Below are 25,019 nucleotides of genomic sequence, written 5' to 3' on the forward strand. Positions count from 1 at the left end.
GGTCTTCTTTAGAAAGCAATCAGAACCAACAGTCGTTGTCTAAGTGAAGGTTGCAATTCAGATTTAGTGGGCTGTACATCAATGCTGACTTATATCGATGTAAAATATATATAAAAATAAATGTGAAGTTTAACAACTGCATCACAGACCAATAGCTAATACATGCATGTTAAACCCAATGATGTCACTTTAAATTAAGCCTGAGATTTTTTTCAAAGCCGCCCAAGGGATTTGGACACAATCTCATTAATTTTACTCAGTTGAGTTTCTAAATCACTGAGGCAGCTTTGGAAATCTCAGCCTGAGTGTCTCAAATTAGGCTTTACATGAACTTTACTCTTCCTTTCTTCTTCCGCCTCCTGCGTCCGTTCTACCTCTCCCGTGCTCAAACCCGCAGTCTCCCTTCTTTATCATACAGGAAGGCTTATATCCTGCCCACACTGTAATCTTTTGGTTACAGTGCACTCAGAGTCATTATACACTTAAGAGACTGTACAGTTTCCACTGATTGTTAAAACGTGCGCTAAAATGACACGTGGCTGTGGTCTGTGTGGGTTGGAGGAGGGCATGTAGCAGCCCATAATAAAGGGAAAGCTGACCTCTCCTGCGAGAACCATCTCAGTAGTTTCTATCCAGTCCTGTGTCCCAAACAGCTTGAACATAATTCTCAAGATGTACTTACATAGCATCAACCCGCTCCACTCCTCTGTAGTAACTGATGCCATCAGAAGTGTTCCTTAGATGGTGACACTTATCATCGATCCGGTGAGCTGCTTGCTTATCACTAAGGTCTTTCTCCAGCTCGTGCTGGGCTGCCCTGTCGGATCTGTAACATGAGAAAAACCATTATTGCAGAGTAAATAATAATGAGCATAACAGGCCAGATCTCCAGTTCTGGGCAGTCCTCTTCTGCACTACTCCAACAAGGCAAAGGAGACTTAAAGCTGCTCTAGCGGGTCCGAGAGATGATGAGGGGGCAGAGCTGATGTAACAGACCCTAATGGACAAATCCATGGAGTAACCCTACAAGTACTTAACACCAGAGGCCAGTTCAATTCCCAGCTAGCCCAAGAACTGGAGGGGAAACAGAAGAGCGGTTCAGAGGTACCTTTACTTATCCCATCAGCCCAGCTGACGTCAAGCACAAAATTGCTAGCATTTACTTAGCATAAAAATATAATTCAAAGGAAATGGGAAGAGTTTACTATTTCTGAATGACCCAAACAAGAAGAACATGCCTGTGAGAAGGGGATATAATGACACCTTCCACTTTTATAGCACCTTTCATCTGTGCATCCCTAAGCACCATACAAACATGGATCAATTCAAGTTGCACGAGACCCCCCTGAGAGAGATAAGTGCTATCCCTATCTTCGATGAGGAAAATGAGGCATAAGATCACAGAGCAACTCAATGGTAGAGCAAGGAGTAAGAACCAAGTCCCTTGACTCCTAGTAAAGTTCTTTAGTCATTAGATGATGATACTTCCTGCAACAGAATGTAATAAATGAAGGAATGATCTGGTAGCTCCAAAATATCCCTGGCCTGTTTCATGTATCCCTTTAGAAGGGCATTTCAGGCCAGATTGTCTAAAGAGTGCGGCTTCCATTTACGCACCAAAACAAATGGCCAGATTTCCAAGAGAGCTCAGCACTTTGGGTGAACGAGCTCTTTTGGAAATCGTGCCCTGAGTCCACAGCAAATATTTCTCACCCATGGTGGAGTATCTCTCTAAGTGAAGCTACTCTTATTAAAAAAACAACACTGCATCGTATTCTTTGGGTCTACACCAACTTGTTCAACAATTAGAACAAATTTAAACAAGAGCAAAGCAACTGTTAAGTGTGCGAGACATTTCTCCCCCTAAGCTGTATTTTTGAGGGGGGAGGGGATTTGCTGAGGTGTTTACATTAGAAATTGGAATATAATGCTACTAAGAAAAGTTGAGGTGAAACTCTTCCTTACGCAAGCTGGGCTATCGCCTTATCCAGGTGGCGTTTCATCCTCTCCTGACACGACTTGATGACGTCAACTTCCTGGTCAATTGACAAAAATCAAAATTCCATCAATGTCCTTGCTTATGAATTCCGGTAACTTTCATTCCGAGACCCACCCTCATGCTCCTATGTGGCCTCCTTGAACTTGGGGTTTAAGCACGCAACAGTAACCCTGTGCTGTGTGCCTGCTACTCCTTATACCCCAAGTGAGCATGCAGGAAGTGTGGAAGGAGTAAGTAAAGCCTTGGCTTCATCCCTCCCATACTCTGGGCAGTGCAGCTGAGCCAGCACGATATGTGCACAGTGATGAGGAAGTAACTTGAGTCCTATTTTTGGCTCTGCCACTGACATGCAGTGTGAATTTAGGCAGTCACTGCTTGCGCCCAGTAACAAATTCCTGCCACGCTGGAGCAAGCTTACTCCTTCCACACTTCCTGCATGCTCACTTGGGGTATAAGGAGTAGCAGGCACACAGCACAGGGTTACTGCTGCGTGCCTAAACCCCGAGCTATGCACTGCCCCTGATCGAGGTCAGGTTGTTGTTTCACAGTCGAGCCCTACATGAAATGTTTTTGTTCACACACAATGAAACACACACTCTGCATGGATATAGCGCCTTCCAGCTGAGGATCTTAAAGGACTTTGCAGATGTTCCTTATGTATTTGGATTGTGGCTAATCCATATGCGACAGGTAAGGTGGAGGAAGGAATAAGGTGCTCCCCCCCCACACATATTTGTGGGGCCTGCATAAGGGCTACTACTAAGTTGTCCCCAGTCAGGAGACAATTCACTGAAAAGGGGGTAGATAAGTGCAAAGAGGGGAAGGGAGTAGATGGAACCATGGCTCCATCCCCCACTGTGTACAAGCCAATATGTTGCACTCCTCATGGGGTGTTGCAGTTACCCCCACCAGCATAACTGAGGAGCTCTGACCAGCATCAGTCTCCTGGTGAGTTTGTCTTTGTTACAGTTGTGTTAAAACATGACTGTGAGGAGTCAAACTAGCTAACATGATGCTGAGCACGGCTTTGCTGTCAGTGTTGACAAGTTAGGTTCAGCATCCTGCCAGCTAGTCCTGAGCATACCCTGATGAAGGCAAGGCCTAGACAGAATGTCTCCCAATGCTTCCCCTTTTAATCTACATGAGTTTACTCAGGCTGACCGTTCACCTGATTATCCTCTACACACTGAGGTTCGAATTTCACATTAGTCCCATGGATTTCCAACCACTGTACTCTACTTGCTATCTCTGGCAACTGATCTAATTTTCATCATTGTACTTGGGTGCATGGCATTTATTATGTACCTCCCTGCCGTATGGCAGGGATAGCTAATTCTACGATGACAGAAGAAGCATGCTCCCATGTTTCCAGCTGAACATGCCACAATGATACATAGCTATTCATAGTCAGAAATCAGGAAGATATTTTCTTTGAAGTCACACAGCCAGTAGTACAAGAGTTATGGCATTAGCATTAGCTTTCACTGCCTGAAAACTGGATTGCAAAACATTTTTCCCATGCAGACATCAATGTGGAGTCCCAAGTATAGAGACAGATACTTAGCTGGTGTAAATCTAGTTTGCTCCCATGTCAAGCAATTGAGCTACCTCCACATACACCAGCTGAGAATCTGGCTTATTAGCTCCCAGAATGCCTTCTCCTCCTATTGTCAGGGGTGAAAGTAAGCCATTACAGCGTACCGGCAAGAGCCAGTACACCGTGCCGGACCGGACCGGCTTCCCCAGGCTGGCAATTTAAAGGGCCCAGGACTCCCTGCAGTGGCTGGAACCATGGGCCCTTTAAATCACCTCCCGAGTCCCGCTGCTGGAGCCCTGGGATAGCGGCGACAGGGCTCTGGTGGTGATTTAAAGGGCCTGGGACCCCAGCCGCTGCGGGGAGCCCCGGGCCCTTTAAAGCGCCGCCCGAGCTCCGCTGCCGGAGCCCTGGGGTAGCGGCGGCAGGGCTCCGGTGGTGATTTAAAGGGCCAGGGGCTCTGCTGCGGTAGCGGCGTCCGGAGCCTCGGGCCCTTTAAATTACCTGTGAGCCCCAGGGCTCCTAGACACTTCTGCAGGTGGTAGCACTGGGGGTGATTTAAAGGGCCCAGGTATTTAAAGGCCCCGCCTCTTCCGGTCAAGGCCAGGCCGCTTCCAGTTGAGGCCACGCCCCCTGCTCAGAATTCCGGCGTACCAGTAAGTCCTTTAAGTTACTTTCACCCCTGCCTATTGTCCAGAGATAAATCACATATTACTCCTGGGGGGATTCTGCACCAAAATATTAAAAATTCTATAAATTTTATTTCTCAAAATAATGCAATATAGTCACACCAGTTTCAATTGTTTTGGTAAGTTATTTAAACTACAACACAGAAAAAAGTCACAGTAACTATTCAGCATTTCCTAAACACATGAAAGTTAAGTTACAAACCCTTGGTAACTAATACCCTGCATTCCAGTTATAATCCTGGATTTTCATTTAAATTACATTACAGAACACCAAGCAGAAAAAAAAAAGTAGAATGTCATTTTAAATTGCTCAGACTTTCACACATGAAAGTCATACTGTTTTGCTAATCATTGTCCTGGACCGGGCTAGATACTTTGGGAAGTGCTTGGTTCTGATTGTCCTGACATTTTATTGACTGCTTAGAAAATGTTTTATTTGCCCTCAACGTCTTTTTTTTAAAATGGGCAAGTAAAATAAATCCTGAGCTGTAATCGAACCCCATTGTGCCACTTTGGCACAGGAAAAAAGTGAGAGCACATAGATCTTCCTAGCTGATTTCCGTACTGTCATTTATAAGGCTTTACATCACTCTGGCAATGTCGGGGCCTTAAAACTTTTACAGGTTTTATGCTCCTGATGGAATTGACAGAGAATGGGAACAGTTAACTAACCATAGGAACATTAACAATGTGATTATGCAGGCAGGCTGCTATATTTCTGCCTCAGGGAATGAGATCAGTTAACCATCAACAGCAACATTAACAAAATGTGTTATTGTTTTTTAACAAAAGCTATTTTCTTTAATTTAAAAACAAAACTTTCAGTAACATGGTACTAATATTTAATTAAGTTTTTTTTCGATTCTCAAGAAGTTATAGACATGTTACTAGGCAGGCAGGCTGCTACATTTCTGCCTCAGAGAATGAGATCAATTAACTAGTAGGAAGACTGCTACATTTCTGCCTTGGGGACAGAGCCTTCTTTGTGCATAAAAAAAGACCTACCTCCACTCCACGAGCCTCAGTAGCAAGTGAGAGGAAAGAGTCGCTCTCGCTTGTTGGCCAGCCCCGCCCCCTGACGGTGATCAACGTCTCCCCTGCAGGCACGCACCCCCAGCCCCTCTCCCCCTGGCAGTGATTTGCGTCTCTGAGGCTGCTCAGAACAGTAATATGCGGGCCATATGAATTGGGAGCGCAGAATTCTGTCAGGAGTAACCCTTTTATTCTGGATCCATAGCACACGGCTGGATTTTTCTAACTTTGATTGATAGAAATCTCCTTGTTTCATTGTACTCCCAATCTGTCTCACTTGGCTTATACTTCGATTGTAAACCCCTTGGGGCAGGGACCATCTTGTTGTTCGGTGTTTGTACAGCACCTAGCACAATGGGGTCCTGTACTAGGACTCCTAAGTGCTACTGCAATACAAACAATAGAAAATCTTTCTATCTTATGCTATTGCTTTTAACCCAATGAAAGGAGAAGAAGGGCCTGTGTTGCCAACTCTTGTGATTTTGCAGGAGGCTTGCGATATTTGCTATGTTTCTGAAAGCCCCAGCTCCTAGAGGCAGGTGATTAGGTTTGAATCTAAAATTTCATAGTTTTTTGAGTTCTGACCCCTCATGGTAGTGGAGGAAAGCTGGAAAACATGAGCCAACTGCTCCGCAAGCCTCAAAACTCAGAAGATAATAAAAAGAACTGAACCTCGATATTTTTTTTTTTTAATACAAGCTCATGACTTTTGGGGACCTGACTCATGAGGAAAAAAATTCTCTCAATGAGCAGTTCACTTGCAGTACCTGTGGCTGCAGTTTCATGAGGCCTCTGCAATCACTCCCTATTTCACTGAACTTTTGGATTAGGATTCTACCTTCATTGCAATTGTAGTGTTGTTTGATTTTTACACCACAAATATAATATAAAGGAACCATACAGGCACAGTGGGGTGCACATAACCATGTTTAATAAACATCCATCAACATACAAAGCCTAGCTGTACACATACACTGCTGCTCTGGCAGGGTGCTGATGGCTTCTGAAACATGAAACACAGAGAGCACCGCTAGAGGACTCACAAACTATTTAAATAGCTACTTCCCAATTCTGATGCACTATAATAAGGGGACACAGCTATTCAGTGGTTAAATTTTCAATGTGACTCTTTCTGTTAGGAATATGTTGTTTCCTTATGATGAAAGCGTTCCCCAGAAACAGTATGGCTGTGTGCTATTTGCCTATATAAGTTGACATTCACCGAGGAACAAGCGACCAAGTGGTTTGGCCAATATTGCATGGTCTACAAAAACATACCTGGGGTTTGTGCTCTGTGTGGATTGGCAGGAGCTGGAAACACTATGAAAATGGACTCTCAGTCACTAGGCTGGTCCAGCTTACACTGATGTCAATGGGAGTTTTTCCACTTATGTTAATAATGGCAGTTGAATTGGAACTTTAGGGTGAAATCCTGTCCCCACTGAAGCCAACGGCAAAACTCCCACTGATTTCAATGGGGACAAGAGTTCACCCTTAGGTTGGAATTTTCCACAGAATTCAGCACTGGCCTAAATGAAGACAATAGCAAACCTCCAATTGACTTCAATGAGAGTAAAGTTTGGCCAACTCTAAGCTCTTTCTGAAAATCCTGCCGATAACAGGACTTCTCTATAGAGAGACAAGGGGGCTGAGGTAATATCTTATATAACTTCTGTTGGTGAGAGAGACAACAGAAGTTGGTTCAATAAAAGATACTACCTCACCCACCTTGTCTCTCTCTAATATCTTAAGACTGACATGGCTATAACTACACTACATTGGACCTCCTACAAGTATGCCATGGTGCAGCTACCTCATATGTCTCTCCAGAAGCCAATTACCCACTTTTCCTGTGTCAGACAGACTTCTGTTCATGCTGGGTCCTGGCCTCTTGTGAGCTTCTTTATTTAATGGATAGTGGGGGACAAATGCACAAGCTTTCTAAAGAAGTTCCATTTGCAGATAGAGACCAGCCCTGGAAGATTTCAACCCCAAAGATGAAAATCTTCAAGTACTGGAGTAAGTGGGTTACAACAGGAACTTGTGATGTTGCACTCCATAATTTTTTTATGGAAATATGCTTATGAGTGTAAATATGATGTAACAGGAATATGCTTTATGCAAAAGGTCTCTTGTAAGGTATCATTACAAAGCTTATCATCTACTGAGTGTGTTCATCCTATTTGTATAATTATTGTATCTGAAACTAGGAATACGAAGTATAACTCTGAGGTCCTATTGTAAATATGCAAAGTGTGGGCCATTAATGATGGTTTAGAATCTTGATGGTTCCCATTGACTAGGACAACTGACTGTAAATGACTCTGTTTACCTGCAAGCCTGCCTGTGTATGTAATGAAAAATGAGGTCTTACGGTGACATGTGACCATGTCATGTGATACTGGAATCCATCTTAAACCTGGTGCTTTTCCATTTAGAAGGAGGAGTGGGGATCCAGAGAGACAAAGGATTCCCACCTTGTGCCAAAGCTATAAAGGGGATAGAGCAGGTCAAGGAGGGTCCCAGTCATGAGAAGCCTGCTGGAACTAACAAGGACTGTACCAGGGGAAAGGATTGGGCCCAGACTAGGAAGGAGTCTAATCTGTGAAAAATTTCAGAGTAGCAGCCATTGTAGTCTGTATTCACAAAAAGAACAGGAGTACTTGTGGCACCTTAGAGACTAACAAATTTATTAGAGCATAAGCTTTCGTGGGCTACAGCCCACTTCTTCAGATGCATCAGAAGAAGTGGGCTGAAGAAGTGGGCTGTAGCCCACGAAAGCTTATGCTCTAATAAATTTGTTAGTCTCTAAGGTGCCACAAGTACTCCTGTTCTTTTAGTCTGTGAAAGAAGCTTATTGGATTATCTCTCAGGGTGAGATATTATGTGTAATCAGTTTCTTAATGTATTAGGCTTAGACTTGCATGTTTTGTTTTATTTTGCTTGGTAACTTACTTTGTTCTATCTTGGAACCACTTAAATCCTACTTTTTATACTTAATAAAATCACTTTTGTTTATTGATAAACCCTAAGTGATTAATACTGGGGGGGGGGGGGTAAACAGCTGTGCCTCTCTCTCTATCAGTGTTATAGAAGGTGGACAATTTATGAGTTTACCCTGTATAAGCTTTATAGAGCGTAAAATGGATTTATTTGGGATTTGGATCCATTGGGAACTGGGTGTCTGGGTGCTGGAGATAGGTGACCTGCTAAGCAGTTTTTGGTTAAAGTCTGCAGCTTTGGGGGCGTGGCCCAGACCTGGGTCTGTGTTGCAGCAGGCTAGCATGTCTCGCTTAATAAGGCAGGGTTCTTGAGTCCCAAGCTGGCAGAGAAAACGGGCTCAGAGGTAATCTCAGCACATCAGGTGTCAGTCCCAAGGGGTTCTCTGTGACCGAATCAGTCACAGAACTAATCTGCAACCTTAGGTACAGCTGTTCTTAGTGGAGTAGCTACTACCCTCCTTATCCCACTGGCAGTTAGATGTATTTAGTCTCTGTTCTGTTGTCGGAAGGAAAATGTCTTGTATAACTGACTTGGTATGTTAACTAAAAACAAGTAATATTATTAGTGGGTGGGGGCCAACATAAAGAAGCCTTGTCATCCAACCTCATCAGATATCTCTGTATTAAAATGGTTGGTAAAATGTTCTGGTGACTCAGAGTTAACGCTGAAGGTGCTCAGAAACTGTACAACAGGATGGATGGACGGACAGAGGAGTGTGTAAAAGGAGAGATAGGACAGAGCAAGCCTGATCTAAAGCCTACTGCAGTTGCAGTCAATGAGAGTTTATTGATTTCAGTGGCCTTTAGGCCAGGTCCTTAGTTAGTATGTTTTATGCTTTGCTTAACAGATAGTTATTGCTGCTGGATCAGCCTCTCCCATGATAAAACCTGCAGGAAAGGAGCTGTCCTATTGTCATTCATGCTGGAATGCGCCTTGATGCCTGCCCCAAAACCTGGAAGATCCCCAGCACTCCACAGGAGGTCAGACTATCCACATAGAGGCTCCATTCTTCTGAGCTGGCACTGTGCGGCCAGTTGCCCCTTGCCTTGCTAGTACAGCCACATTACCAGAGATTCCCTCTGGAAGTGGCTGGCCCCGGGGGACCCCTTAAAGGAGGATCATCATCAAGGAATGGGCCTCAGGCTGAATCCTCGTTCCTTACATCAGCTCTGCACAGAGCTGATGTGTTTCCCAGCCCTGCCCCTTCTCTCTGGCCCAGCCCCTGAATGGATCTCCTCCGTAGAGTTGGAGGAAAGGGTGGATGGTGCTGCAGAGGCAGCTGAACCCCACTACTCCATATGGAAAGGCTGATGACTGCATGGAGAGGGTCCCCTCCATGAGTGGATCGTGGGGACAAGATCTGGACCTTAGTAAGTATAAGGAGAAATGATGAGGACATAGGTCATGTGTTAAAGCTACAACACCAGGTACTGTTGGTCAGCACGGAGCTGTCTTTGCAGTTAAGTGCCCCGTTTCCTAGTTAGGCTGTTACAAAAACTTACTGTCAACAGCTGTTTTTCCACATCATCATGGACTAGGTCGATTCCCATTCTCTTCTCTCGATGAAGTAAGCACTCTTGGGCTACCTGTTTGGTAAATAAATATAGCTGTCGACTATAAGACGACCAATAAAATTACACCAGAGAACTCTGGAAAAGTTCCAATTACTTAACATTAGTGCTGTAAAAGCTAGATGTTTATCACACTGCAATATTCAGTAATGGCAGTAATCTTTGCACTTAGAATGGGAATTTTTCCTTTGGAACACATATCTTCCCTTGGGTTGAGAAAATGTCATATATGGAGAAGGGTCATCTTTTAAGACACGCAAGCCATGCCAATACAAAAGTACCTATTTGCCATATGCTGGTGTGTTACTGATAATAAACAACCAGCTAAAATATCCAAGTGATCAAAACATAAAGGAGCACATACATCCCTGGTGTAGCACCAGTTGAACTCAGAGACATGACTCCAGGCATGAATTTGGCCTGATCTGAGCCTTGCAATAAGACATTGTAAATTGTGACCTTAATTAGGATTTTTGATGTAGCACATGAGAAAATATTTAGTTAAGTAAATACTCTTCTTAACTGCTCAACAGGCATTGGATAGGAAATGTATCAGGTGACAAGGGCTTTGTTTATCTCCAGCTTGGCTAAGGGCCTCTTAATAAAAGACATTCAGACATAACGAGCTCAAATGAAACTTAATTAGATATTTGAATGGCTGCAGATAGGTAACTGATAGGCTATAACACATCACAACATTTATCAATGAAATTGATACCTGGAGAGGACCTTCTGTTTCAGCCAAGGCCCTTTCCAATCGTTTCTTCATGTCTGTAAGAACATTGGTCTCCCCAATCATCTCATCTATCTCGTGGTTGAGCTCTGATTTCCAAAATACTATATCGTTGACCCGTTCTCCCAAATTTTTGGTAGTGTCTGTTTGGGTTTTCCTTGTTTGCTGATCTTTGTCCTGGATCATGCGGGATGTGTCCACCCTTAGCCTCTCTGCGCTGTGCCGGGATGTCTCTGACTCTTTGTAATTGGTCAGGTTGGATCTGTACCAGTCATCCGGGGTATACCTGGTGAAAAGCGCTGTTCTATTGGAAACAAAGGGAAGCATCTTGCTTTGGGTTAACCCTTGGGAACTTTTGGAGAAGGGAGCCAAAGTAGGAGTGATGGCTGCTACTTTATAATAAGTGCTGGGTCGCCATGGAAGACTCAAGCTATGGGTCAAAGAGTAGTGAGGGAACCGGTTCTTATAGCTCGATGCCATGGTGCTGATAGCTGGTAGGAAGTTAGTAGGTGTTGATCTTGGGTGGGCGTAAGTTGCCGTTAAAGTAGAGCCTACAAGCTCCATGATGGAAAACTGCTATTCGCTTTTACTTCCTGCATAAAACAAACACAAAAAGACAGAGAATTATCTCATTTAGCAAGGTCCCACTCAGTCATAACAACACCTCTTCAATAAACACATGCAACTCATAATAAAAACACCAACGTGTATAATATTTGAGTATCAGAAAGACAGGCCTAAAACTCTCAAAAGCAAAGCCCTATCTCACAGTTCCCCATATATTTGGATATAGGAGGATTAAAGTTTCCTAGGCCTGATCTACAGTAAAATGTTAGCTTGACCCAGCTACGCCACTCAGGGGTGTGAAAAATCCACACCCCTGAGTGATGTAGTTAAGCCAACCTAACCCCCAGTGTAGATAGCACTAGGTCAGTAGAAGAATTCTTCCATCAGCCTAGCTATCACCTCTTGGAGAAGTGGATTACCTATATTGATAGGAAAACTGCTTCCACTGGTGGAGGTAGTGTTTACACTGAAGTGCTACAGCAGCGCAGCGTTTGAAGTGTAGACAAGCACTTAGTTATTGCTCAGTGTCACTTATTGACTTGAACCAAGGGCCATATTGTGCCATGACTTTTAAGCAGAACTCCCTACTGAGTAGAATAGGAAGTCCTGTTTACAAACTGACGGCATTGCACACTCCCAAACCTTTACTACTGTCCACAATGCAGAGTTAACAGAGGTGCAGAAGCAATGGCTGTATTTTATTCTGCCTCATTTATCATCAATAGATCCTGATTCTGCAAACCCTTACATATTATTATTACTGTATAGCCCTAGTATCTAGGAGCTGCAGTCATGGGACCAGGACCCATTGTGCTGGGAGCTGTATAAAACACAGAACAAAAAGACAGTCCCTTCCCCAAAGAACTTACAATTTAATTATAAGAGAGGAGACAACTGGAGGATACAGATACAGATTGGGGAGCCAAGGAAACCATGTGTTTTATTTTACTTATCTGAGTAACCCTATTAAAATCAACAGGGTTACTCAGATATGTGCATGCTTAATTTAAAGTAAGTGTTTGCAGGATTGGGGCCTCAGGGACAAACCCAAAATTTCCACGGTTTTCAGTAGGAGCAGTCTCTTTCTCATATCGATCCAGGGTGTGCAGGACAGAAACTGCACATAACTCCTAGTTCCAACATCTGCAATAGTGAGCAACAATAGACCAAGCAGAAAGTACACAAGCTCAACTTTCAGAACCTAAATGCAGTGTTGCTAAGGTGGAGCAAGACAAGCAAACATCTTTTTTTGACTTGCAAGGAGAGAAAATTTGATGTCAAAGTCACCAACATAGAATAAATATCCCGTATTTGAAAAGAGGAAAAAGAACAATTACCTGAAGGTCAGCCTTTTCACTTTTAACCATTGTTACACTTCAAAAGTCATTTGAATAAACTTTCCCCCACTGTCACCCTGGAGTGAATGACCCCACAGGAGGGTTTTCGGGGGGGAGGGGAAGGAAGAGGGGGAATTTTGTTTCAAGTAACTGCATACTGTACTGTGTTTGCTATTGTTCTTTTCACTTTGATGTCATTAACTAATTGTGTATCAGTAATATAATACTCATGGCAGTCAAAAGGTAAATATTTACTTGTATATAATACCCATAATCCATTCACAAACACACTGAGGTGTCTGTTGTGCTGATGGGGAATTCTCTTATGGTTACAAGAGTTGATTGCTGGTTTAAATAAAAGGGACTTTTGGCTGCCCTAGAGAGATAGGAACAGCTCCTGTAGTTGGATCACCGGTCTGCAGTAAGAGGATGACCAATACTGTTGACAAAGCTACAGTATTCGTAGGAGTTCAAGATAGAAAATGTGTTCTCCAAAATTTGTTCCTTAAATAAAAACCCTTCACATATTAAACCTGTTCCAATATTCATATTGTACAAATAATATCAATGTTTATTTTTTGATGTATTTGTGTTGGGTAACTCCTAGGAGCCCTGTAACAGCCCCTTGTGGGAGGTACTGTACGAACACGAAACAAACGGACAGTCACTGTCCCAAGGGACTTATAATCTAAGCGTACGTCTTCACTACAGCTGCTGCAGCGGCACAGCTACAGTGCTGCCGCTATGCCACTGTAGCACCGTAGTATAGACGCTTCCTACAGGGACCGACGGTGGTAGCTCGGTTGATGGACGAAACCTTCTTTAGGCCTAGCTGCGTCTACACCAGGGGATAGGTCAACCTAACCACGCTGCTCAGCGTGCGCCATTTTTCACAGGCCTGAACAACGTGGCTAAGTCAATCTCATTTGTAGGAGTAGACCAGGCCTAAGTAGTAAAGGCCAAGATTCAGGAAAGGGTCCCTGTTCAGGAATGGTGCTTAGCCCAAAGCATGCGCTTAAATCCTATTGAAGTCAATGGGACTTAAGCACTTGCTTTATATTAAGCATGTGCTTAAGTGCTTTCCTGAACAGGGATAAATATAAGCACCTACTGAGGGGGTTTTCTGAGTCAGGACCAAAGAGGAGAAGAGAGGTGCTGTAGCTGTATTTTCATTCTAATCATCCTGCACTGATACAATGCCTATTATCCACATGGATCCTAAACCACAGTACAAAGTGAATAGCCCTTTGTGCAAGCTGCACACCAAACATACGCATATATATACACACAGATCTACCCATCAATGAAGTGGAGCCATCTCTAGGGAGTGAAGAGTAGTAGCTATTTAACAATGCATCACAATGGAGGGTTTGTCTACACAGGGAAATGACTTTATTCCTTAAAAAGTGGAGTCATATCAGAATAACGTCACTTTTATTTCAGAATAGAGTGTCCAGACAGGGAGTTATATTGGCATAGCTATACCAGTATAATTGTTCCACTACACCTACGCTGGCCAATTTCCCCATGAGAGAGACTGGTTTTTATTTAAAGTTCTAAACCTCTGAGGAGGGAGGGTTTGAGTTTTAGTCACCTCAGCAACAACGGAAGAAAACCTGTTCCTTCCCAGGAGCAAAACCAGTAAATCCCAATGATTTATAACTGAAATTCATAGAAGGGAATAGACAGGAGACACACAACATGCCTGAAGCAGCAAACTAAGAAAAATATCATCTCTTAATATATTTAACAAATGACAATGCACATCAGAAAAAAAATATAGAGGAATGAGAGGGTCAAAATAGAGGCCACTGAGTGCCACAAAACAGATAGCTTACAGACCTGATTCAGATCCAACATACACTGTTGTATATCAGGAGTAACATCATTGAATTCACTGGACCAGACACTCTGCTAGCCCATTGATTTCAATGGAGCTGTGATGATTTTAAACCAGCTGAAGATCTGACCCAGTGGAATTATGCAGATGTAAAAAGTGAGAGATCACAATCAGGCAACATGGAAGGAAAGCCACATGAAAGTCTAGGATGCTGCTATACTAACCAATAATAAACATCTGTAACTCATCTTTGAGATGCTCAAATAAATGTTGCTTCAGCAAAACGAAGTATTATTATTACTAATGAATGCTTCCTAATATAAATGATATGGAACATAATACTGCAATTGATCATGCAAACCAGTGAAAACTAGTGAGGTCATGGAAGGAGAAAAGGACATTCTCTGAGGCCAGGAAACTATTAAACTTCAGAGTTGGGAACAAAACGTTTGAGCTTGAAGAGGAAGGCAGGAAGCCACATGCAGGTCTGGAAGCTGCTGTAGTCCCAGGTAAATGCTGTACATGTTTACAAATGTCTGGAAAGTGCGACTAGGTGACCTCTAATAGGTCATTTCCATCTCTAGCTTCTGAGAATGTTTTGATGTGCTCAGTGAATAGTGCTTGAGAAGTGCAGTGTTATTAATAGCAATAATAAATAGCAGGTAACTTAGCAAATGAGAATACAACCCACAGAAAAATAGAGAGATGAGTAAGAGGAGGGAAAGTACATTCCCTGCATCTGTGAAATGACTGAACTTAAGTGCCCACCCCTTTTGGCTGCCTTGGTGTGTGGATGCTCAACCTAAGACACCTAGTACCTGATCTCCAGAGGTGCTGTTGAGTTGAGATCAACAGAAGCTGCATGTGCTCAACATCTCTGAAGAATCAGGATCAAGGTGTCTCAAACTGGAAACCTAAAATTAGCAAAAACTTTTCAAAATGTGGCCCTCTGAGCTGGCTGTTTTGGCAGGGCTGGGATTAAATTCCATGGCCAACTCCCACTAATCAATTACTGCCACCGCTTTGTCCCCCTGTTATGGACTCTCCCTGTCCCCACTGCACATATTTAGACCTTGGAAACAAATAGTTTTGGAGTCTGGGGTACAATTTTCATGACTTTCCCCTCCTAATAAATGCTTGTCCTTCCCCTGCTGACACAGACATTTAGAGAGAGGAAAGAGATGGTTTGGGGAGTAAAGAGAGCTATGTTGCCCTGGTGCCCCCCCTAAAAGTAAATTCCTTCCCACATCCCTGTAGGACCCACTCCCCAAAACTACTAACCCATTTACTCCCTCCCCCACAGGTAAATGGGTGCACCCCCTCAGCCCTCCAAACACATACATGGGGTGCAGAGCACTTTCTTGGGTTCGGGGAATACATTTCCCTGGATTCCATTCCCACCACTAGCTTGTCTGTATGAACATTAACCGTATCTCCTTGTCCCCCACTTCACACACACAGATTTCGTTTTGGTGAAGGGAGATTTTTGGGGAGTGGCCAGGCTAAATTCCCCTGACTCCCTCCCCACTACATTATTGCCTCCCCTTCCCTCCCCCATTGAAGCTCACACGGGCTGGGCAGTGACAGGGGGCTGGGTTCCTATCCCCTGTGCTGCCCTAGTGCTTGGTGGGTCCCTTTCAGTTTGTAGGTCCCCAGCAGCCCCTGCCAGGTGCTCCCTCCTCACTGTCGCCCCGAGCCCCCTTGCAGCCACTGGCTGGGGGGCTCCTGGATGGTGGTGGGAGGTGCTGGCACTCACCTGTCTGCTGGCTGCTGCTGAGGAGGGAGGCAGCCTCCTGCATCCACAGGCTGCTTGCAGCTCACTCAGTGATCAGCAGCATCCCCTCCCTCCCCGGCTTCTATGCCCACCCCCTTCTTTGTGACACACAGAATCCCAACCCCACCCATTGGCCAAGAGGGGATGGAAGGGGAGGGAGTGAGGAGGAGAGAGCGTTGCTAAGGACTCACAAGATGCTTAGTAACCAAATTCTCTTCAGGAGGCCTGACTGGCCTGGGGATCTCCTTGAACTTGGGGCTGGGAAGACAGTGGGAGCACTGGGGGGCAATCACTGTACAGCCCTGGCAAGACACCATGTCCTTCCCTGCTATCAGTGTAGATAGCATTTGACCAAAACATTCACAGTTCTTAAAAGCACTCATTAAAAACCCTGCTGAAACCACTTACAAGCAAAACACAGCCACAGCATAACCTTGGGGCAGGTCCTTGCTAACTTCTATTTTCCCATCTTACCTCTGACTTCTGCTCACACCAGCAAGTTCAATTTCCCATACTTCTCTACACTTAAGCTAACTTCATGTCAAAGTCTAATTTCTATTTAACGTAGTCTATAGGCTACAGCACGCAGGAGGAATTAGTTTACCTGAAGCAATAAACTAAAATAAATCTGTCTGACACTCTGATAGGGAATGGGGATGAATGTCAGATTAAATGATTGTTTGCAGTATTGTTGTAGCCATGTTGGTCCCAGGATATTAGAGAGACAAGGTGGGTGAGGTAATATCTTTTTTTGGACCAACCTCTATTGGCTTTTGAGATACATAGCGCTCTTCTACCAGTCCGTGTACCTCAAAAGCTTGTCTCTTTCACCAGTTCAGGCTGTCATAACTAAGTGCAAAGTGGAAGAATAACAGCTATGTGGGTGAAACAGGACAAACACTATGCTCTCAAATTAATTCACACAGAAAAATGATAAAATGCAAAAACCATTATATCACCTGTGGGTGAACACTTTCCACAAAACAATCATTCCATATTTGTCCTCTCAGTCTTCATCCTGCACAACAGCATCAAAAGACAAGCCTGGGAGCTACTTTTCTAAAACTAAAATCATGGTCTTAATAAAAGACACTGGATATATGTCTTATTACAACAATCTATAATCTACCAACCTCCCTTTTTTGTCTTATGACTGGAGAGGTGTTAACAGGCCACTTCATCTTGAATTGGCTCTGAGAGTGTGTGTTGAATAGACTACTTATGCTAAACAATCTGTTCCACCTTGTATTTAGTTGTGACACATCATCTGAGTGTTTTCCCCAGACCTGAAGAAGAGTTCTGTGTAGCTTGAAAACCTCTCTCTCACCAACAGAAGTTGGGCCAGTAAAACATTACCTCACCCACCTTGTCTCTCTGTTTAAATGGTTGATTTACTCAGCTCCTCATTTCTTCTTTTTTTCCTGTTTTCCAGTTTTCTCTGATTTTGCACATATTGATCACAGCTACACACCCTATGCGCACACATACATCTTTCACATCTCCAAACTCATAGTCATACAGCTATCACACCTAGTGTACACACAGAGCTTGCCTACACAAGAAATTTACACAAGTATTGCTTAAGGTGTGACATTAAACCAGTTTAGTCAAGCAGGTGCAAAAGGCTGTGTGGACACTTACTTCAGTTTAAATCAGGCTTATTTAAGGGTATGTCTACACTGGAAACTTCAAAGTGTGAATGTGGTCATGTGCGAGCACTGGGAGAGAGCTCTCCCAGCACTCCTGGTAATCCACCTCCACGAGGGGATTAGCTCTGAGCACTGGGAGCCTGTCTACCCTAGCGCTTTAAAGTGCTCAGTTAGATCGCTATAAAATGTAAGTGTAGACAAGCCCTCAGTGTAACTGAATTAGGTAGCAATTTAGGCTAAATTGAAATAAGTGTCTGCATAGAGGTTTGCACCTATTTAACTAAACTAGATTAAAAACCAATTTAATTTAAACCAGTGCAATTTTTGCATGTAGATTAGGGCTTGTTCTACACTACAGAGTTAGGTCAACATAAAGCAGCTTATGTCAACCTAATTATGTCAGAATCTATGCTACAGCCTTACTCCCACCAGTGTAAGCCCTGGTCTACACTACGAGTTTAGGTCGAATTTAGCAGCGTTAGATCGATTTAACCCTGCACCCGTCCACACAACGAAGCCATTTTTGTCGACTTAAAGAGCTCTTAAAATCAATTTCTGTACTCCTCCCCGATGAGGGGATTAACGCTGAAATGGACCCTGCTGGGTCGAATTTGGGGTAGTGTGGACACAATTCGATGGTATTGGCTTCTGGGAGCTATCCCAGAGTGCTCCATTGTTACCGCTCTGGACATCACTCTCAACTCAGATGCACTGGCCAGGTAGACAGGAAAAGCCCCGCAAACTTTTGAATTTCATTTCGTGTTTGGCCACCATGGCGAGCTGATCAGCACAGGTGACCATGCAGAGCTGATCAGCACAGGTGACCATGGAGTCCTAGAATCGCAAAAGAACTCCAGCATGGACCAAACGGGAGGTACTAGACCTGATCGCTGTATGGGGAGATGAATCCATGCTATCAGAACTTGGTTCTAAAAGACAAAATGCCAAAACATTTGAAAAAAATCTCCAAGGGCATGAAGGACAGAGGCTATAACAGGGACCTGCAGCAGTGCTGCGTGAAACTTAAGGAGCGGAGGCAAGTCTACCAAAGAACCAGAGAGGCAAATGGCCGCTCTGGGTCAAAGCCCCAGACATGCCGCTTCTATGAGGAGTTGCATGCCATTCTAGGGGGTGCCCCTACAACTATCCCAGCCCTGTGCTTGGCCTTCCATCAATGGATTCTCACGCAACAGGAATGCGGATTTTGAGGACAAGGAAGAGGAGGAGGAGGAGGCGGCAAGCAAGCAGAGAAACCGTTTTCCCCAACAGCCAGGAACTGTTTTTCACCCTGGATCTAGTAGGGGGGGAGGGATAGCTCAGTGGTTTGAGCATTGGCCTGCTAAGCCCATGGTTGTGAGTTCAATTCTTGAGGGGGCCACTTAGGGATCTGGGGCAAAATCAGTACTTGGTCCCGCTAGTGAAGGCAGGGGGCTGGACTCAATGACCTTTCAAAGTCCCTTCCAGTTCTAGGAGATAGGATATCTCCATTAATTTAAAATAAAATAGTACCCTCCCAACCCACTGAAGGCAGGCTCCTGGACCTAGAAGGCAGAGAACAGACTTCTGGTGAGTCTACCTTTGTAAATATTGTACATGGTTTAAAAGCAAGTGTGTTTAATGATTAATTTGCCCTGAAGACTTGGGATGCACTTGTGGCCAGTACAGCTACTGGAAAAGTCTGTTAACATGTATGGGAATCAGAGTAGCAGCCATGTTAATCTGTATCCGCAAAAAGAACAGGAGTACTTGTGGCACCTTAGAGACTAACAAATTTATTAGAGCATAAGCTTTCGTGGACTACAGCCCACTTCTTCGGATGCATCCGAAGAAGTGGGCTGTAGAAGTGGGCTGTAGTCCACGAAAGCTTATGCTCTAATAAATTTGTTAGTCTCTAAGGTGCCACAAGTACTCCTGTTCTTTTTATGTATGGGAATGGAGCATAAATCCTCCAGGGACATCTCAATGAAGCTCTCCTGGATGTACTCTCAAAGCCTTTGCAAAAGGTTTGTGGGGAGGGCAGCCTTATTCCATCCTCCATTACCACACCAGGCCCAGGCCAGTAGCACGTAGTCTGGAATCATTGCGTAACAAAGCATGGCAGCGTATGGTCCCAATGTTTTCTGGCATTCAAGCAACATCCGTTCTTTATCTCTCTGTGTTATCCTCAGGAGAGTGACATCATTCATGGTCACGTGGTTGAAATAGGGGAATTTTATTAAGGGAACATTCAGAGGTGGCCATTCCTGCTGGGCTGTTTGTCTGTGGCTGAACAGAAATCATCCCCGCTGTGCACCATGCAGTTGGGGGAGGGGTGAAGCAATCATCCCAAAGAATAGGGTGGGATGGAGGGGTTTAGTTGGGTTTGTGCTGCACATTAACCCAAAAAATGAAGCCCCTCCTTTTAAATGGCCAACCCAACAGGTGCTTTGTATGGGACATGAGGGCGATGCTGTTTGAAACCATTCCCACATGTTATGAATGTTAAAGAAGCCAAAAGACTGTGGCTTACCATGTCTGCCTGCAAGCCAAATTCTGTTGCCCGCCAGCCCTGTGTGTGTGATCTCTCACACCAAGCCAGTAGACCCTCAATATAAGAGGCAAAATGCGACCTTGTAAAGAAAGCACACGTGCTATGTAATGTTAACATATTTTTAAGTGAAGAGTTAGTGACACACATAACCGCACTAAGGCCTGGCCTACACAAAAAAGTTAGATCGGCCCAGCTACATTGCTCAGGGGTGTGAAAAATCGATACCCGAGTGACACAGATAAGCCAACCTAACCCCTGGTGTAGACAGCACTAGGTTGACGGAAGATGGAAGAATTCTTCCGTCAACCTAGCTACCACCTCTCAGGGAGGTGGATTATCCTGTCGGTGCAGGTAGTGTCTACACTGAAGCACTACCGAGCTATATTGTGCCACTAGCATTTCAAGCCCTAAGGCTGTGGAAGATATGGAGAATTGTAGACCTCTAATCAGATTTGAAAGCTCTACGATTCTTGGGCCAGATTTTTCATACAAGCAAAGCATGCAATTGCATGCTTCAGCCCTGATCGGGTACCAATACTCATGTTGCATTAAAAGTGGCTATTCACATACATCAAGTTACTCAGGTGCCTAAACGTTTGTGGGATCGGGGCCCGAAATTGTGAATAAAATCATGGTAATAGTGCAAGTAAATCCTCACAATCAACTATTGCCATTCACAAACATGCTAACTGCATATGAAGATTAGGCACATACCTGAGAATCTAACTTGTTCCAAAATCTATTCCATTTGATCTTGGAATAAATAAAGGCTGATGTTAAGCATTTATGGGGAGCTGTGGGTGCTTAGCCCACTTTTACTTAGGTTTCTAAATATGGATTTAGATGTATAAGTTTAAGTAACTAAGCTTGAAAATTGCATTTCTTTTTACACTACCAATGATCTGTCAGTCCTAATAAAAATCTTCTGTCACAAATCTATAGTCTCTCTGTTTATAAATCTATCGTCTTCCCAGGGATTGAAGACAGCCTTTCCCAAAAAGTACTACATCATTTATAGTATGGGCCCAAGACACTGACTTTTACAATAGCATTACATTGACTGTAGTGTTGTATACCATTCCTGGAGATTACGGTCTCAACCAAGGACACAAATTCTGCTGGGTGGGATTAATGTTCTGCTTGACCGACATATTAAAACCTCTCACAGGCTGATTTAAGCTCTTCAAATAAGTAACATTTATATAGCACCGTTCCTCAGTAGATCTCCATGCACATCACCAGCTTTAACATATTTAGCCTCCCAGTACCCCTGTGAGGTAGGCAAGTGCTATTATCCCCATTTTACAAATGGGAACCTAGGCACAGAGAGGCTAAGTGACTTGCCCAAGGTCACACAGCAAGTGTGTGGCTAGCCCTAGGCTAGTGACCTAAACACTAGACCATCCTTCTACAAAGCTGATTGTGGGAATTAGTAGAATGAGACCAGGCTTGGTCACATGACACCTTACTTAGTAATTAGAGGGGAAAGAAAGTTCATGTAATGAAGTTTCTTTGGAGAGATTGAGAGAGGCTAAGTGTCATTTTTAACACTGTCCTTTTGTTGTCCTTGCTGCCTTGTCAATTGCCTCTAGTCTCTCTCCTTCGCTGGTTAGAAGTGTGTGGCATGTCTCCTGCTGCCAAACAGGAGACCAGAAATCTTTAGACACTGTGTGTTGCTCTCTATTCCAGGGCTTCTTTAAAATAAAAAATGGCTTCAGGATTTTATTTATGTTATTTATGGATGAAACCAAGGCTGGCTTTTAGGGGAAAGCTATACGTGCAACCGCAGTCCAGAGACATAGTGCTGATCAAGAGTCAGGCACTGTCTGGCTAGATTTTCCAGGGTTTTACTAGGTTTCCTGTGCATGAGTAAAATTTATTAGACAATTGTAAAACTTCTAAGACCTAGGGCACATCAGTATACATCAGCAGAAAAGGGCACCACCTATATTGTTAGATAAAGGCCATCCCAGACCTCCACACCCCAGCTCTGATTGAAAATCTAGTATCTTAAAGCAGACCCTCCTCACCTCTTAAATAAATAAATGGAGATATCCTATCTCCTAGAACTGGAAGGGACCTTGAAAGGTCATGGAGTCCAGCCCCCTGCCTTCACTAGCAGGACCAAGTACTTATTTTTGCCCCAGATCCCTAAGTGGCCCCTCAAGGACTGAACTCACAACCCTGAGTTTAGCAGGCCAATGCTCAAACCACTGAGCTATCCCTCCCACCATGAGCCAATGGAGTCCCATTTGCCAACATGCTACCCTCCTGAGCAAAATCTCATGCAGGGCAACACATCCATGGCAAACTCCAGAGCAATGTTGCCATTTTCACGATATTAGAGAGAGTACTTGGTGTTTTTCTTAATGCCCCAGCTCCTGGAGTCATGGGATTAAGTGAGAATCTCAGCTTTCATTTTTTTTTAAAAGTAAGATAATAGCCCTCAAGGTTTCTAAGAAAAACCCAAGAATGTGAAGTGAGTGCATCTGAAAAACTCAGAAGCCAGAAGGCAAATAAAATAGCCCAATATTTATTTAAAAAGAATCTCAGGAGTTTTAAGCCAATCACATGATTTTGGATCTGATTGAGGATTTTTAAATCCTTGGGGTTGGCAATAGAGCTAGGCAAAGTTTTTCAACCAAAACTTTTTTTTTGGAGGGGGGCGGAGGAACACAGATTCTGCAACACTGAAATGTTTTGCAAATTTGTGTCAGTTTTGCTGAAATCTTCGTGATGAAAAAAAAATCTGAAAAAGACAGAAGGATTCATTTTATTGTTTTTTAAATGAAACATTTTGGTTTTTATTCCAAAGGACTTTTCATTTCAACATTTCTTACCATTTTATTTTTTAAAACATTAAAAAAAAAACCCTCTAAAATCTAAATGTAGGTACTACAAGTATCTCCATGTAGGTACTTATAGACTGCAATCAAGTCACCCCTTAACCTTCTTTGTTAAGCTAAATATATTTGAGTTCCTTGAGTCTATCAAGGTAAAGCAGGTTTTCTAGTCCTTTAACCATTCTCATGGCTCTTTTCTGAACCCTCTCCAACTTATCAACATCCTTCTTGAATCATGGACACCAGAACTGGACACAGTACACGAGAGCGGTTGCACTGGTGCCAAATACAGAGGTAAAATAACCTAAAATAAAATACTCCTACTTGAGATTCCTCTGTTCATGCATCCAAGGATTGCATTAGCCCTTTTGGCCACAGCACCACACTGGGACTATGGTCCGCTGATTATCCACCATGATCCCAATTCTTTTTCACAGAGTTTCCCCCCCTTCACCGCCATCATTCTTCCAAACCATGAAGAAATTGCACTGTCTGCAAATTTGTCATTCCTCAAGGAGTCTCTGATAATAACACCATAAAATAGGCTTTCCTCACAGCAACACAGTCAGGCAATGAACCTTGGCACAGCCAGCAAAGATGCTTCCTGTCTGCTATACCATGCAGTGGCCTTTGCAGGTCTTTTGGGGCTTTGTGTTTAGTAAGCAGGGTGTGAAAAAGCTTCTGAACTACCCTGTTGTGCCCCACTTTTTTATTAATGTCTCTGGAAGTTCTCAAAGCCAGCTCCCTGCATGACGGTGGGCCTAGCGGAGACTCAAGGCAACACAGTGACGTAAAAAAAATAAAAGAAGTGAGGGTAATGTATTTGTCCTTCAGTCCCAGTGTGCCTAGTACAAAATCACTGCACTTACGGCAATTGCTATTTTCTTTGAAAAGTTTCCATCTTTACCAAGAAAATATCAGTTTAAGAGAGAGGATGGCATTGTTGCTTCAGTTTTATCCAAGCAGGTATGTAATACTGAGGCTAATGCAATACAGATTGCCTAAATAGGATGAAAGACAGGTAAGGAGCCAACAGGGGAAAAATTGGAACTGACTAGGGACAAAGATGGGGTGGTGAGGGTGGGGGGCTGCCAGCTCTGGCCAAGGCCACAGGCATTAGCTAAAGAACTAACAAACTCATAGCTGGCAGCCAAAGCAGCTCACCTGTATGTTAGTTTTGTTCAAAACAGGTATTAGTCTTATAAGAATGTATTTTGTATTTAGACTCTATGAAATGCTTGTAAATTGCTGCATGCATTAATCTCACTTGTAATGTCTATATCCCATGCTATAAGATGATACAGTATGTAAGTTTTGCTTTATAACTTTTAAAATGGTTGCTCTGAGCTTGTGAACGCAGGCAAAGAAATTGCCTCCCTCGCCCATTCAGGAAGGCTATAAAGATTAAAACGAGACATTAAAAAATGTCGCAATACAAAGGATTAGTGCAAGGCCCTATCACACCTTGCAAATGCTACATGCAAGAGAGCTCCTGCCACGGATTGGAAGGCCAAACGTAAAAGGAAGCAGGGTCACAACAAAATGTTTCATCTCTCTGCTGTTTGACCTGTCAGGGCCAGAGACTCTAAAGTGAAGTGAGATTCCCCCAGGGTTATCCCTGAATGACCTTTTGAACTGACTGATCACTACAACACTGTCACTTGTAGGGTATGTCTTCACTACCCGCCGTATCGGTGGGTAACGATCGATTTATCGGGGATCGGTATATCGTGTCTCGTTAAGACGTGATATATCGATCCCCAAACGTGCTCCCCGTTGACTCCGGAACTCCACCGGAGCGAGCGGCGGTAGCAGAGTCGACGGGGGAGCCGCGGACATCGATCCCGCGCCGTGTGGACCCCACGTAATTTGATCTAAGATACTTCGACTTCAGCTACGCTATTCACATAGCTGAAGT

General features: G+C 43.7%; 1 protein-coding gene across 4 annotated transcripts in view; it reads right to left on the bottom strand.

Annotated features, from left to right (window-relative positions):
- The window catches only part of TEKT3 (tektin 3), a 37,913-nt gene that overhangs the window by 7,301 nt on the left and 5,593 nt on the right, over positions 1-25,019 (bottom strand). For 2 of the 4 annotated variants that reach the window (XM_054046674.1, XM_054046673.1), the window contains exons 2-5: positions 10,547-11,154; positions 9,760-9,843; positions 1,966-2,036; positions 683-826 (exon numbers count right to left, since the gene is read on the bottom strand). In XM_054046674.1, the coding sequence (XP_053902649.1) occupies positions 683-826; positions 1,966-2,036; positions 9,760-9,843; positions 10,547-11,125 (878 nt within the window). In that variant the 5' untranslated portion in view covers positions 11,126-11,154. Of the gene's footprint in view, positions 1-682; positions 827-1,965; positions 2,037-9,759; positions 9,844-10,546; positions 11,155-15,123; positions 15,170-16,061; positions 16,129-25,019 lie in introns of those variants that run through there. The other 2 variants (XM_054046672.1, XM_054046675.1) reach the window with 2 other exon arrangements.

The sequence above is a fragment of the Malaclemys terrapin genome, chromosome 13 (genome assembly GCF_027887155.1).
Source record: "Malaclemys terrapin pileata isolate rMalTer1 chromosome 13, rMalTer1.hap1, whole genome shotgun sequence".
Taxonomy (NCBI): Eukaryota; Metazoa; Chordata; order Testudines; family Emydidae; genus Malaclemys; species Malaclemys terrapin.